The following is a 15,544-nucleotide window of genomic DNA, read 5'->3' as shown; positions in this document are numbered from 1 at the left end:
TGCTTTAATATCCAAGATTTACATGAATTTATTATTAACCCTTTTACCCCCAAAGGACGTACTGGTACGTTTCACACAACTCATCCCTTTACCCCCATGGACGTACCGGTACGTCCTTGCAGAAAACTGCTATTTATATTTTTTTTTGCATTTTTTTTATAAATTTTTGAGAAACTTCAGGCATTTTCCAAGAGAATGAGACCAACTTGACCTCTCTATGACGAAAATTAAGGCTGTTAGAGCAATTTAAAAAAAAATATACTGCAAAATGTGCTTGAAAATAAAAATAACCCCTGGGGGTTAAGGGTTGGAAAGTTCCAAATAGCCTGGGGATAAAAGGGTTAACACAAACTTTAAAACTGATATTTCACTAATGAACATCAAGACCATTCAAAGTTGATCTGTGATCGGAGCCACTTACGCGTTCGGACGACAGTGCCCACTGCTTGGCCAGTGAAGTTGAGGGCATCTATCCTGGCGCTGATAGAGACATTGTATTCAGTGAAAGGTATCAGGCCAGTCTGGACAAATGTAGCTACATCTGGGTCAACAATAGAGGATGTGCAGCTGTGAATAAGAAAATTTCTGATAAAATAAATTGCTATTTAGTTTTAAAGATCATAAAGTAAAAACGATTCTTCTTCACCCAAAGGGTTAACTACAGCAATGTAATTGTTCAGTGGCTACTTTCCTCTTGGTAAGGGTAGAAGGGACTCTTTAGCTATGGTAAGCAGCTCTTCTAGGAGAAGGACACTCCAAAATCAAACCATTGTTCACTAGTCTTGGGTAGTGCTATAGCCTCTGTACCATGGCCTTCCACTGTCTTGGGTTAGAGTTCTCTTGCTTGAGGGTACACTCAGGCACACTGTTGTATCTAGTTTCTCTTTCTCTTGTTTTGTTGAAGTTTTTATTGTTTATATAGGAAATATTTATTTAAATGTTGTTACTATTCTTAAAATATTTTATTTTTCCTTGTTTCCTTTCCTCACTGAGCTATTTTCCCTGTTGGGGCCCCTGGGCTTATAGCATCCTGCTTTTCCAACTAGGGTTGTAGCTTAGCATTTAATAATAATAATAATAATAATAAATGATTGGGTACTAGATACATTGCTAAAGGATGGGATATGATCTATTCATGGATTGAAATATGATGAGAAAAAAATTCTTTTACTGTAAAATATATTTTAGGTACAGTATATTGAAAATAAAACAAATTTCAGGCATAAGGAAAATAAAATAAGAAATTTGAAAAGGAAAATAAGGATAAACAACAATTCTGGAGGAAGCAATATAACCACCTCCTTCAGCCTTGACCTAAATAGAAAAAAAGGATCAGAGAGCAAGGTAAAGTATGAGAGTCAGACATAAAAGAACGTAATAGACCAACCCATTTAAAGAAAGAATCTAATAGAAAGAGAACTCTTACTTTCCAGGAACTGTATCATTTCCAGGAACAGAAGATGTCAAGTTCATGAGATTGCGCACAGGGCAGTACTCAACCAGCAAGCTGGAAGCATTCCAGTATTTGGACTCATAATTCCAAGAGACGGATGCTTCTGTCTTGTTAGCAGGGCCTCGAGAAAGTGTCCTCGCGTTTGCTACCATACCTAAATAGGAGTGATAAAAAGATGAGGTTAATGGACTGACATTCACAGAATAAAAACTCATTACTGTAACAAAAAATTAAATAGAAAAATCTAATTGGAAAAAAAATATAACCATTCACACGAGTCATATTTCTAACTGATTCAAACGTCCCCTTCTTTAATTCTAAGTCGTGCATAATGGCACGATGAGTCATGAATGCTTTACTGATGCTATGAAATTAGAAACTCTTCTTCTTTAATGTTTCTATTTACCTTCTGGATGGAATTCACAGACAGCTGGCAACAATGCATCACATTCTTCGCCCAGCCAAGCAAATTTTATCTCTGCTTGGTTCCAAACTGCTTTGATACAGCAAGTAGTTGCACTCAGCCTTGAGTTTTCATTTGGAAGGAGTGACTGTTGCCAGATTGAGCCATCACTCCATGGGAATCCTATACACAAAAAACTACCACCATTAATACAAATACAAAGACTTGTTTAAATAAGTGGGAAATATATATACTCATCAATCAAGTTAATACGAAATTGCTAACATAAATGCTATCTTTCTGTGAAACAAAAAATATAGTCATGAAAACATAAAAAATAACATGAAACTACAGTACACTGAAATCCTGGAACTTTAAAGAAACAATTCTAAATACTCTTAATAAAGTTATTTTTCCTATTCTACCCTAAAACTAAATAAAATAACTTCCATAACCTTGGTATTCAGGGCACATGTTAAGACCGATCCAAAATGTGTCCATTATTGGTACAGCGCTGTTCTTGATGAGAGAAGATTGAAGTTTATCGTTTTCCATACTGTCAGCCAATGAAACCAGAGTTCCGGCACTCGCCCTACACTGGGCTTCTTGGTCCTGCCAACTTCCGAGCCCTTGAGCAGGCGCATGTATGATTATATCATCCTCCAAAACAATCCAATGAAGGGGCAAAGCTGGAAAAGATTTTGAGTTAATATTTTACATTACTTCGGCATATTAAACACGATATTTTTTTACAGGATAAAAAATATTTCACTCTGAACATTTTTTTAGAGTACTGTAAAGAATTACCTGCATATATCTCTGTCTCTCCACAGGCCACTGAAACTTCTCCAAAATGGCATGAGAGAGAGACCTTGTACTGAGTCTCAAAGCTGAGTGATGGAAGATCTATGCCCATGATGTCTCCAGATATATTGGTAACATTTTCAAAACGTTCCTCTGTTAACAAAATAAAGTGAAACTATTACTATTTTATAATATATAGAATTAAGGCCTGTGCTGGGGCCTGGGAGGTTTTCAGTGCATTGATGAAACTGGAAGAAAGCCCCATAGTTGCACTGTGATCAATAAATTAAAACTGGTCGGACAACTAAATAGAAGAAAGGAAGACGCAACAGAGGCAAAGGAGAAGTTTTGGAGTAACTCAGATCTACTTCAATCTTCAATGTACGAAAATAGTAACCAGATTATACGAGGTATGGAACTTTTAATTCAGAACTACTCTAAAATCCTCACATTTTTAATATTTCAAATATAGCCCCACAGGCTCTTGCTGCCAGCAGCCTGCCATTTTGTTGGTTGAAATTGTAACAGTTATGTAAATCATGTTTAACTGGTGGTATTGACTCTCATTCTCAACACTCATTGGTAGGTAATGTGGGGCTGCTCTTCAACAGGCATTAAACATCAAAGTGAGGCTAATTCTGAGAGACAGTGATATGAATGTCTATTCTATTGGAAATGAAACATTGCAAAATCCAACTGTGGGTTTATCTGGTTTTGTATATCATTATCAAAATCATTTTCAATGAAAGCTGCCTTTTCTGAAAGGTACTACTATAGATTTCAATGCTGCCAGAATTATTCTAAAGGAATGGTTATTGTTTATATGAATATACTAAATACAGCTTTTGTTATGCTGTTAACTACCTTATAACATACATTGACAACATATTTTAAAATTGAAAGAGGTTTCATAAAAAAATATGGAATACCTACAGTTTGATTTGCTCTTTACAATATCTACTGCAATACTTTTCCAGCAACTAACTACAATTGCTAGGATTTAGGAAGAATCCTTTTAGACATTGTAAGAACTTAAAACAAGTAGAAAATTTTGCTCTAGAAACAAGATGTTAGTTGGGCAGAGAAAACTAATCATTTTTAATTAATAAAGATAATGTCTTCTAAATAAGCCATAGAAAAGATATTGAGCTTTGTCTTGACAAAGACCAACCTTCAGATGACTATCCAGATGAAATTCACTATCAGTATGAAAGACATTTCTGCTAATTAAATACACAAGTACATCTATCCCTATTTTACAAATGTAAGATGATATATGGCCCTATGTGATCGTTCTAGTGACAATAAGTCTTAAAAATCAATAGACCCCTAATGAACAATAAAAACTACTTAACGTATCAGCAGAACTTATTTACTATCTACATAAGAACATCGGAATAAGCTTTACCTTCATCTGAACTAAGATAAACAGTATACATGAAGGCTGTGGCTTGGCTGCTCTCAACAGGTGTAGGTGATGCAGTGGCACTGCTTAGAAAACTCACACCCCCAGTAACTAAAGTACTACTTCCCAGATTTGAGATAGTTGTTGAAGAACTGATTAAGGAGGATGGCGTAGAACTGCTAATGCTGGAAGTGGCTGTTGTTGAACCACTGGATATTGTTGTAGATACTGTGGTAGTAGCAGTTGCTGTAGGATCTGGGGTTGTTGATTTTAATGAAGCTGTGGTGTTTGAAGTGACTGTAGAGCCTGTGGAAATAGCCGAGCCTGTAGAACTTGTAGAGACTGTAGAATTTGTAGAGCCTGTAGAAATTGTAGAGACTGTAGAGGCAGTGGAGTTCGTAGAGCCTGATGAGGTCGTAGGAGCTGTAGAGGTCGTAAGAACTGTAGAGGTCGTAGGAACTGTGGATGTTGAAGGGACTGTAGATATAGTAGAAACTGTAGAGGCTCTAGAACTTGTAACAGGTGTAGTGGATTGCTCCTCTTCCTCCCAAGACACACCAATTACAAGAGCAGGTGTCCAGGTCACCCGAAGTGTCCCGTTCCAAAGAATAGCAGCTGTCAGGCTGACATCTGTAACAAAGGCTCCATACCCAATTTCCTTCTCTGAGAGTATCACGCCATCCCATGCCACTGAAAGAGTAAACGGATACACTAAAGCCTTACATGTCTTCTTATATATATTAATTTCTTTCTCTGCGTAGAGTCTATATTAAATGGGTAACTTGTTACGATTATAAAATCAATGAAAGTTGGGGAAATACAATATTTGGTCAAATGTTCAGGTATGAAGACAATATACAGAGGTGAAAATACACTTACAGATATAAAGATTGAAAGAAAATGTTGCCAACTCTACAGAGTTTGCTGTTGGAATAAAGGTGACACTGTAGTTGTTTCCCCCAGTCACGCCTGTAACAGTCACTTTCTCCTCCTGAAGATCAACGAAGAACAAAAGCTAAGAATGGAGGATGTGGGACTTTCTCTCCAAATTTTACCAGATTTTCAAAGGCATCCAGTGCCTGATCACTTGGATACTAAATGTTTGGTAAAACTTCATCAGTCTACATCAAGTTTGACTATATGTTATTAAAAAACTCATAGACCCTTTGTTTATGCCAATAATAAAAGTAATCACCATTGCATATGTGAGAAATTGCAGACATTTTCATAAAAGGATGAACTATTGAATAATTTAAAAATGATCAAATATTGTAATTATGCCTTCCTTTGTGATCTCAGTTTGTTTAGGAAATATTGCTTACATCTGAACGATATATATATATATATATATATATATATATATATATATATATATATATATATATATATATATATATACATATATATATATATATATATATATATATATATATACACATATATATATATATATATATATATATATATATATATATATACACACACACATATATATACATATATACTATATATACATATATATATATATTTACATATATATAATTGAAAAGTTTACAATACAATAATAATCATTATCATACCTTGTTCGAAAGGCTCAGTGTATCAACTTCCTCAAGATCATTATCAACGACTCGAAGGATGACCTCAGACGTGATCCAACCACTAGAGGCCGAGGACCAAGTTAGATCCACTTTCTCTTCGTCAACTACAGCTGCCTGTAACCACAACGGTCTCCGGAAAATAACTGATAAGAAACAAAAAAGGGATTTTGATGAAGGAAAAATCTATTTCTGGGGAGAGACCTGTGACGCCCGGTGAAAAGTCCTTCTTTCTACCTTTTCTGATATAAACCTCTGCATTCCATGCTTTTATTTTTCTCTGGTATATTTGGAAGATTTATATCAGAAAGGGTAGAAAGAAAGACTTTTCACCGGCCGTCACAGGTCGACCCAGAAAACATGTTTAATGAATGTGTTAATGGTTAAGAAGACAGCACAAGTAAATATGAAAATCCTGGAATGTTTAAGGATGAAAGGTGTGGAGTGATAAAAAAGGGTTCTATACATAATTTGATGTTAATGTTAATTTGTTTTGCTAATGAATGACAATTGACTGACTGAAGAACAACACTATAAGATTCATTCATTCATGCATTCTACATGTGTGTGTATATATATATATATATATATATATATATATATATATATATATATATATATATATAGAGAGAGAGAGAGAGAGAGAGAGAGAGAGAGAGAGAGAGAGAGAGAGAGAGAGAGAGAGAGAGAGAGAGAGAGAGAGAGAGAGAGAGAGAGAGAAATTGCATGTTTATGTTGTAGTTTTTTAAGAAAACAGTTCAATAAACGAAATTTAAAAGACTTGACTTAAAGATCAAAACAAGATTGTAAAAAACCTGAAAGAACTGATTTAGCAACATCTCAAATTTTACTGTCTATTGGGAGATGAAAGCAAAACAGGATTAGAAATGAAAATAGAAGAGATTCTCGATCACCATATGTGGATAAGATTGAGGGGTAGATGCAGATGGTTTGGGCATGCTCTTCGCACACCCTAAGAGAGATTAGTTCACCAAACTTTTACCTGGCCTCCACTAGGCACTTGGAAGAGTTGGAAGACCCAGACCTACATGGTTGAGGACTATGAAGTGTTAAGTAGAAGATGGATGGAGAAGTATTGATTTAAAAGCTCAAAATAGAGACGACTGGTGAATTTTAACTGAGGCTCTTTGAGTTAATAGGCGTAGGAGATGATGATGATGATGATGATTGCTGGATAATCCAATTAATGTGAAAATATCAATTTCTGGTTTGGACTGCAAAAACCAATGGATGTGAATGGTATATTTCCCACCTATTAACTGGATGATGCAATTGATATGGATAGACCAAATAATGGATATTAAGGGAAAATTTACAAAGTCGTATGATTCCTCATCTACAACTCACCTTGGTTCTGCAAAAGACAAGTAGATTCCTTAGGGTTACACCCAATAACTTCAGCATTTATTGAATCGTTTCCACAAGACAGATTAAACCCTTGGTAGACGCACTTCAGGCTAATAGTGTACCTGTTAAAATAAGTCGATTTATTTTCTGTTTTTGGAAATTGAGGGGCAATTATCTATCTATCTATCTACAGTATATATATATATATATATATATATATATATATATATATATATATATATATATATGTATATATATATATACACATACACACACACACACATATATATATATATATATATATATATATATATATATATATAGAGAGAGAGAGAGAGAGAGAGAGAGAGAGAGAGAGAGAGAGAGAGAGAGAGGGGGGGGGTTATTGTAAACGTCACTGAAGGAACTCTCCTCTCAAAAGACAATGTTTGATACACTGTATGTACTGTTCTTTAAAACACTATAACAAACAATGTACTAGATTTAGTTCTAGCTTAGTCGAGAGTGTTGGGCATTTGTTAAGGACCTTACAGATCAATATGGAATTTGAATCATATGCGTCACGATTCTTGCCCTAATATGAACTAATGAAACCTTGGATAAAAAGTGGGTGAGGTATTTAGCAAATGGAAAACGTCATGCACAATGTTAATAGCCGACTAATGAGGTTTCTATTGGATTATTAGAAAAATAATGTTAGAGGAACATCCAGTTAATGGATTCCAATTTTCTTGGTGATTAGAAAATTAATAAAGCCATGTCTAATAGCAGTTATGGCTTTATTCACTTTCATAAAGCAACCTTATTCCAGGCAAACTGACATACTAATTTCAACATTTGACCTTCAGGGTCCTAAAAGCGGACACAATATTGGGCGAGAAATTATTAGGAAACTGTTACTCGAATAGCTTTTCTTTTACCCATTGTCCATAAATGTCCATTACTGTCCCAGCATCTACTTTTGCTTTTCCTATAGAAATTATTATTGCAAAATGCTGACAAAGTTTGGCAGATACATGTGGCTGGTGTATGATTGAGGCCTCCTAAAACATAGGCTTAACAACCAAAAGGTCAAGGTTTGCAAGCATATATGCTTGCCTGTTTTACATCGTTTGTACATGTGGCAATTTATGTAATGATGTTTGATTTTTTCATGTGCTTTTCCATCCGAATATAATTTTTTTTCTCTGTTTATAACTACGGAGAAAAAACATTGCCTTATCTACATTTCCTCTTCTGTGTATGTGGCATTTTGTAAAATGTATATTGAACATTTTAATTCTCAGAGTACTTTTCCTCACAAGTTTGCTCTTAATTTATTTCCAGCATATATATATATATATATATATATATATATATATATATATATATATATATATATATATATACATATATATATATATATATATATATATATATATATATATATATATCCAATGTAATGAAAAGCAAGTTTCTGGTTTTATATATATATATATATATATATATATATATATATATATATATATATATATATATATATATATATATATAAATATTACATATACTGTATACATATATATTTCTTTCTGGTCACGCTCAACTCTCCCATTCCCTCTTGTTGCGCGAGAGAGGGGGGTCCATGTATGCGCAAATCTAGATATTTAGCAGTCATTTTGGGACGCGTGCACTAGTATACACATAAGTTTAATAAATAAAAAACGCTAAATATGTGATATTATTATCATAATTATTATTACTAGCTAAGCTACAACCCTAGTTGGAAAAGCAAGATGCTATAAGCTCAAAGGCTCCAACAGGGAAAAAATAGCCCAGTGAAGAAAGGAAAAAAGGAAATCAATAAAGGCTATGAGAAATAATGAACAATTAAAATAAAATATCTAAAAAACAGTAACAATATTGAAAGAGATATTCAATATATAAAATATAAAATGACTTATCATTATTATTATTATTAATTTCTAAGCTACAACCCAAGTTGGAAAAAGCAGGATGCTATAACACCAGGGTCCCCAACAGGGAAAATAGCCTAGTACAGAAAGGAAACAAGAAAAAATAAAATATTTTAAGAACAATAGCATTAAAATAAATATCTCCTATGTCAGCCTGTTCAAAATAAAAACATTTGCTGCAAGTTTGAACTTCAGAAGTTATACCAGATTCAACTACCCATTTAGGAGTAATTATAAAACTTACTTTGCTCCCCACAGAGGGCTCGGAATGGTGAACCTTCTAGCATTAACCTTCATTTCCTGCACCTGGTTGCCTTCGCCACCTCCTTCCCGAGTTATTGCAGCCTGGAAAGATCACGTTCCATCATATTTCATAAATTCGTATTATATAAATGGTCAGTTTGGGCTTTACTAATAAGGATTAGACCAGCTTTTTGATAAACAAAATGCAAAAGAATGCAGCTTTGGGGAAAAAATGCAATAGAATGCAGTTTTTGGGAAAACAAAATACAACATAATGCAATTTTTGGGAAAACAAAATAGAACAGAACGCAGTGTTTGGAAAACAAACTACACGTGTGCAGCTTTTGGAAAAACGAAATTAAACAGTAGGCAGTTTTGGAGAAACAAAATACAACATAATGCAGTTTTTGGAAAACAAAATACAAGTGTGCAACTTTTGGGAAAACGAAATTGAACAGTAGGCAACTTTTGGAAAAACAAAACACAATATGAAATTTTTGGAAAAAACAAAAGCAAAAGAATGCAGATTTGGGAAAACAAAATACAAAAGTGAGCAACTTTTGACTAAAACAAAATACGGCGGCAAGAAGCTTTTGGAAAAACAAACCAAAAGTACGCAGCGTTTGGAAAAACAAAATACTACACTAAGCCGTTTTAGAAAAAAACGAAAAGTACGCAGCTTTTGGAATAAAACAAAAAAAAAAGTATGCAGCTCCAGGAGAAAAAAAAAAGTACGCAGCTTTTGGAAAAACAAAACAAAAGTATGCAGCTTTTGGAAAAAAAAGTACGCAGCTTTTGGAAAAACAAAACAAAAGTACGCAGCTTTTGGAAAAACAAAATACTACACTAAGCCGTTTTAGAAAAAAAAAAAAAAACGAAAAGTACGCAGCTTTTGGAATAAAACAAAACAAAAGTATGCAGCTTTAGGAGAAAAAAAAGTACGCAACTTTTGGAAAAACAAAACAAAAGTACGCAGCTTTTGGGAAAAAAAAAAACTACACTAAGCCGTTTTAGAAAAAAACGAAAAGTACGCAGCTTTTGGAATAAAACAAAACAAAAGTATGCAGCCTTTGGAGAAAAAAAAAGTACGCAGCTTTTGAAAAAACAAAACAAAAGTACGCAGCTTTTGGAAAAACAAAATACTACAATATGCAGCTGAAAAAAAAAAAACGAAAAGTACGCTGCAATTAGAGAAAAAAAATACAACAGTACATAGCTTTTGGAAAAAAAAAAAAAACAGTAATACAGCGTCTTCTATTTCCATGGAATAAAGAGAACAGATAATAATGATGACTTCTTTTCGAAGTTTGGATCCAGGTCAACGATTTATATTGACGTCACTATAAAAAGGTGATTCTGTCCATTTGGATTTAGATAGAGACGCTGCTTATGGAGATAAGAAAGATTGGGAGTGTGGTGTTGTTTTGAGAGAGAGAGAGAGAGAGAGAGAGAGAGAGAGAGAGAGAGAGAGAGAGAGAGAGAGAGAGAGAGAGAATTATTTAGTTGACAATCATAATAATTATATTAAATATTACGTTATGAAAGATAATTAGTAAAGTGATGAATAACAATCATAGAGAGAGAGAGAGAGAGAGAGAGAGAGAGAGAGAGAGAGAGAGAGAGAGAGAGAGAGAGAGAGAATTATTTAGTTGACAATCACAATAATCATATTAAATATTACGTTATGAGAGATAATCAGTTAGGTGATGAATGACAATCATAGAGAGAGAGAGAGAGAGAGAGAGAGAGAGAGAGAGAGAGAGAGAGAGAGAGAGAGAGAGAGAGAGAGCGCGCGAGAGAATTATTTAGTTGACAATCACAATAATCATATCAAATATTACGTTATGAAAGGTAATTAGTTAGGTGATGAATGACAATCAGAGAGAGAGAGAGAGAGAGAGAGAGAGAGAGAGAGAGAGAGAGAGAGAGAGAGAGAGAGAGAGAGAATTATCTATTTGATAATCATAATAATCATATGAAATATTGCGTTGTGAAAGAGAGAATTATATAGATAAATGACAATGATATAAAATATTAAAGAGAGAGAGAGAGAGAGAGAGAGAGAGAGAGAGAGAGAGAGATCTAGTTGATAATCATAATAATCATATGAAATATTGCGTTGTGAAAGAGAGAGAATTATCTAGATAAATGACAATGATATAAAATATTAGAGAGAGAGAGAGAGAGAGAGAGAGAGAGAGAGAGAGAGAGAGAGAGAGAGAGAGAGAGAGAGAATTATTTAGTTGACAATCATAATAATCATATGAAATATTGCGTTATCAAAGAGAGAATTATTTAGTTGATAAATGGCAATCATATAATACATTAACTTGAGAGAGGGAGAGAGAGAGAGAGAGAGAGAGAGAGAGGAGAGAGAGAGAGAGAGAGAGAGAGAGAGAGAGAGAGAGTAAAATACTTTTGACGCCAGGAACAAGGACAACGGAATCATTAAGTCACGCCAATTTCATTGCGATCGTAAAATATCGCGAACAAAAAGCAAGTTTCTTCAAGACTATTCCGGGGACATATTTTATAGTCTTATCATATATACTCCGACTGATATATGATGATTTGATGGGTTCTATAATCCTCGATCGTCAGACACTGGAATGAATTTTGAAATAAGAGAAAAATATAAAATTGGGACAGTTTCATTAAACGGGATTTTTATTGTAATCTCGTCATCATAATCGAAAGACGTACCAACATTATTTTAAATTTTCTGTTATTTTGTGATGATGAAGAAAAAAATAAAAGAGGAATTTCCGGTTAATTTTCATGTGCTAAGTTCGATAAAACACGAAACTATAGAAACTTGATCAGCTGAAATGCATAATACGCTAAAAACTGCAAAATTGTAGTAGCAGCTAAGAGAGAGAGAGAGAGAGAGAGAGAGAGAGAGAGAGAGAGAGAGAGAGAGAGAGAGAGAGAGAGAGAAGGAAATAAAATATATCTTAGGTGATTGAGATATAAGACGATAAAATATGATTAGGTAAATAAAGGTAAAAATGTGATTAAGTAAATAAGATTTTTATTCATTTTGAAAATGTGACACCTAATCAAAGTATTTAATTGCGAAAACTAAATCCTACCATGAATAAATAAAAAATATCATCAAAAGAGCTTAACATACAACAAACTAGTTAGTATAATTAAAAAAAGTATGGAAATAAAAAATATAGATAAAATACAAGAAAAAGAGTTTATCAAAAATGGCAACAAAATACAATGAAATAAATAGATAAATAGTATCGAAATATTATAAAAAAAAAAATAGCATACAAGAAATAAGAGTTAAGTAAAATTAGCAAAAAAACACAATTAATGAAATAAAGAAATAGTATCGAATTATAAAAAAAATAGCATACAAGAAACAAGATAGTTTATTAAAATGGCAATAAAACAATGCATGAAATAAAAAAAAATAACTAAAAATCCCATAAAATCAGCCAAAATACCACAATGCAAATAATGAAAAGACTAATAATTTCAATATAATCGAACCATCCTTTATTTACCAAATAGGTTGTGGATCCCAGGGAGAGGTCTTTCCCACCCGGACTACGGATAGTCGGCTCCTCCCACGTAGCGACGACCCATCCGGCAGGCAAGGCTTCGACAATTAGCCCAGTTATTGGCGTTACGTCTGTAAAGGAGTGTTTAAGTTACGACCATAGTTGAGCATATACATAGACCGTGTTTACGTCCTATACACACGCATGTGTGACATGTGGGAATGTATATCGACCTTGATATATTACGTGCATGTCAAAACTTAGCAGCGTTTGTGCGTTTGTACTTCTTAAATAAATGCTGGAGAGCGAGTATTAATATTCATTCTAAGGCATATATATATATATATATATATATATATATATATATATATATATATATATATATATATATATATATATATATATATAAGATAAATTTAGCACATTTAGACGTGTTTTTTATATTCAAATAAGATGTATGGTATGTCACTGTCGTGCCAGTTTCTCGGACCATAGTTCGATTCCCCGGCCGGCCAGATGCTATCATCTTCGAGTTGATTCCCCCTTGGGTCTCTGATGATGATGATTATTATTATTATTATTATTATTATTAATAATAATAATTGCTAAGCTACAACCTTAGTTGGAAAGGCATGATGCCATATAAGACCAGGGGCCCAAACAGGGAAAATAGCACAGTGAGGAAAGGAAACAAGGATAAATATGATATTTTAAGAACAGTAACAACACTAAAATAAATATTTCCTACATAAACTATAAAAACTTTAACAAAACAAGAGGAAGATAAATTAGATAGAAAAGTGTGCTCAAGTATACCCTAAAGAAAGAGAACTCTAACCCAAGACAGTGGAAGACCAGGGTACAGAGGCTATGGCACTACCCAAGACTAGAGAACAATGGTTTGATTTTGGAGTGCACTCGTAGAAGATCTGCTTACCATAGCTAAAGAGTCTCTTCTACCCTTAACAAGAGGATAGTAGCCAATAAACAATTACAGTGCAGTAGCTAACCCCTTGGGTGAAGAAGAATTGTTTAGTAATCTCAGTGTTGTCAGGTGTATGAGGACAGAGGAGAATGTGGAAAAAATAGACCAGACAATTCCGTGTATGTGTAGGCAAAGGGAAGGTGAACCGTAACCAGAGAGCAAGATCCAATGTAGTACTGTCAGGCCAGTCAAAGGATTCCATAACTCTCTAATGGTAGCATCTCAACGGGTATAGCAAGAATCCAGATATTAAGGTAGTATAATATATGGCTTATTTGAATATATATATATATATATATGCATGTGTATATATAAATGGGGTCTGTTCACACACGTATGCACACACACACACACAATGTGTGTGTGTGCATACGTGTGTGAACAGACCCCATTTATATATACACATGCATATATATATATATATATATATATATATATATATATATATATATATATATATTTATATATATATATATATATATATATATATATATATATGTGTGTATATATATACATATACATATATATATATATATATATATATATATATATATATACACACACATACATATATATATATATATATATATATATATATATACGCTAATGCATATAGGCTAATATATACATATCGCTTGAAAAAAAATAAACTAACCAAACAACATAATGCATTAAAGTACGCAATACATCAATACTGAAATGAGTCAACAAAACAAGAAAGAGAGATCTTACTTCGAGGACATCCTAGGACTTCGAACCGGAAACACTTGTTGTCCTCTCCGGGCCACTTGACCGAAGAATCAAACTCGATGCGCAGGCGCCGTGCGGCCACCAATGACGTAAAGGAGTGAGTCGAAATGAAGTCATTCCGACCTTCGCTCGTTTGGGCGTAATACTGAGAGAGGGAGATTTGGGTATTTAACAAAATGTGTAATAGATATATTTCAATATTCTGAAAGGGTAAATATATTGGAGAGTTATAGATTGGGTACCTAACAAAATGTGTAATAGATATATTTCAATGTTCTGAAAGGGTAAATATATTGGAGAGTTACAGTATAGATTAGGTATCTTACAAAATGTGTAATAGATATATGTCAATGTTCTTATATTTCAATGTTCTGAAAGGATAAATATATTGGAGAGTTATAGATTAGGTATCTAACAAAATGTGTAATAGATATATTTCAATGTTCTGAAAGGGAAAATATATTGGAGAGTTATAGATTGGGTACCTAACAAAATGTGTAATAGATATATTTCAATGTTCTGATAGGGTAAATATATTGGAGAGTTATAGATTGGGTACCTAACAAAATGTGTAATAGATATATTTCAATGTTCTGATAGGGTAAATATATTGGAGAGTTATAGATTGGGCACCTAACAAAATGTGTAATAGATATATTTCAATGTTCTGAAAGGGTAAATATATTGGAGAGTTATAGATTGGGTACCTAACAAAATGTGTAATAGATATATTTCAATGTTCTGAGAGGGTAAATATATTGGAGAGTTATAGATTGGGTACCTAACAAAATGTGTAATAGATATATTTCAATGTTCTGAAAGGATAAATATATTGGAGAGTTATATATTGGGTACCTAACAAAATGTGTAATAGATATATTTCAATGTTCTGAAAGGGTAAATATATTAGAGAGTTATAGATTAGGTATCTAACAAAATATGTAATAGATATATTTCAATGTTCTGAAAGGGTAAATATATTGGAGAGTTATAGATTAGGTATCTAACAAAATGTGTAATAGATATATTTCAATGTTCTGAAAGGGAAAATATATTGGAGAGTTAATC

General features: G+C 33.2%; 1 protein-coding gene across 4 annotated transcripts in view; it reads right to left on the bottom strand.

Moving 5' to 3' along the window:
* Positions 1-15,544, bottom strand: part of LOC137638577 (uncharacterized) — a 62,664-nt gene that overhangs the window by 45,147 nt on the left and 1,973 nt on the right. For all 4 annotated transcript variants that reach the window (XM_068370758.1, XM_068370757.1, XM_068370759.1 and 1 more), the window contains exons 2-13: positions 14,459-14,621; positions 12,745-12,872; positions 9,228-9,328; positions 7,032-7,153; positions 5,646-5,809; positions 4,945-5,056; positions 4,069-4,755; positions 2,664-2,813; positions 2,312-2,545; positions 1,860-2,039; positions 1,427-1,607; positions 422-567 (exon numbers count right to left, since the gene is read on the bottom strand). In XM_068370758.1, coding sequence (XP_068226859.1) covers positions 422-567; positions 1,427-1,607; positions 1,860-2,039; positions 2,312-2,545; positions 2,664-2,813; positions 4,069-4,755; positions 4,945-5,056; positions 5,646-5,809; positions 7,032-7,153; positions 9,228-9,328; positions 12,745-12,872; positions 14,459-14,621 — 2,368 coding nt within the window. The remainder of the gene's footprint in view (positions 1-421; positions 568-1,426; positions 1,608-1,859; positions 2,040-2,311; positions 2,546-2,663; positions 2,814-4,068; positions 4,756-4,944; positions 5,057-5,645; positions 5,810-7,031; positions 7,154-9,227; positions 9,329-12,744; positions 12,873-14,458; positions 14,622-15,544) is intronic.

This window comes from Palaemon carinicauda, chromosome 3 (genome assembly GCF_036898095.1).
Source record: "Palaemon carinicauda isolate YSFRI2023 chromosome 3, ASM3689809v2, whole genome shotgun sequence".
Taxonomy (NCBI): domain Eukaryota; kingdom Metazoa; phylum Arthropoda; class Malacostraca; order Decapoda; family Palaemonidae; genus Palaemon; species Palaemon carinicauda.
This window is presented reverse-complemented; position numbering and strand designations above follow the sequence as displayed.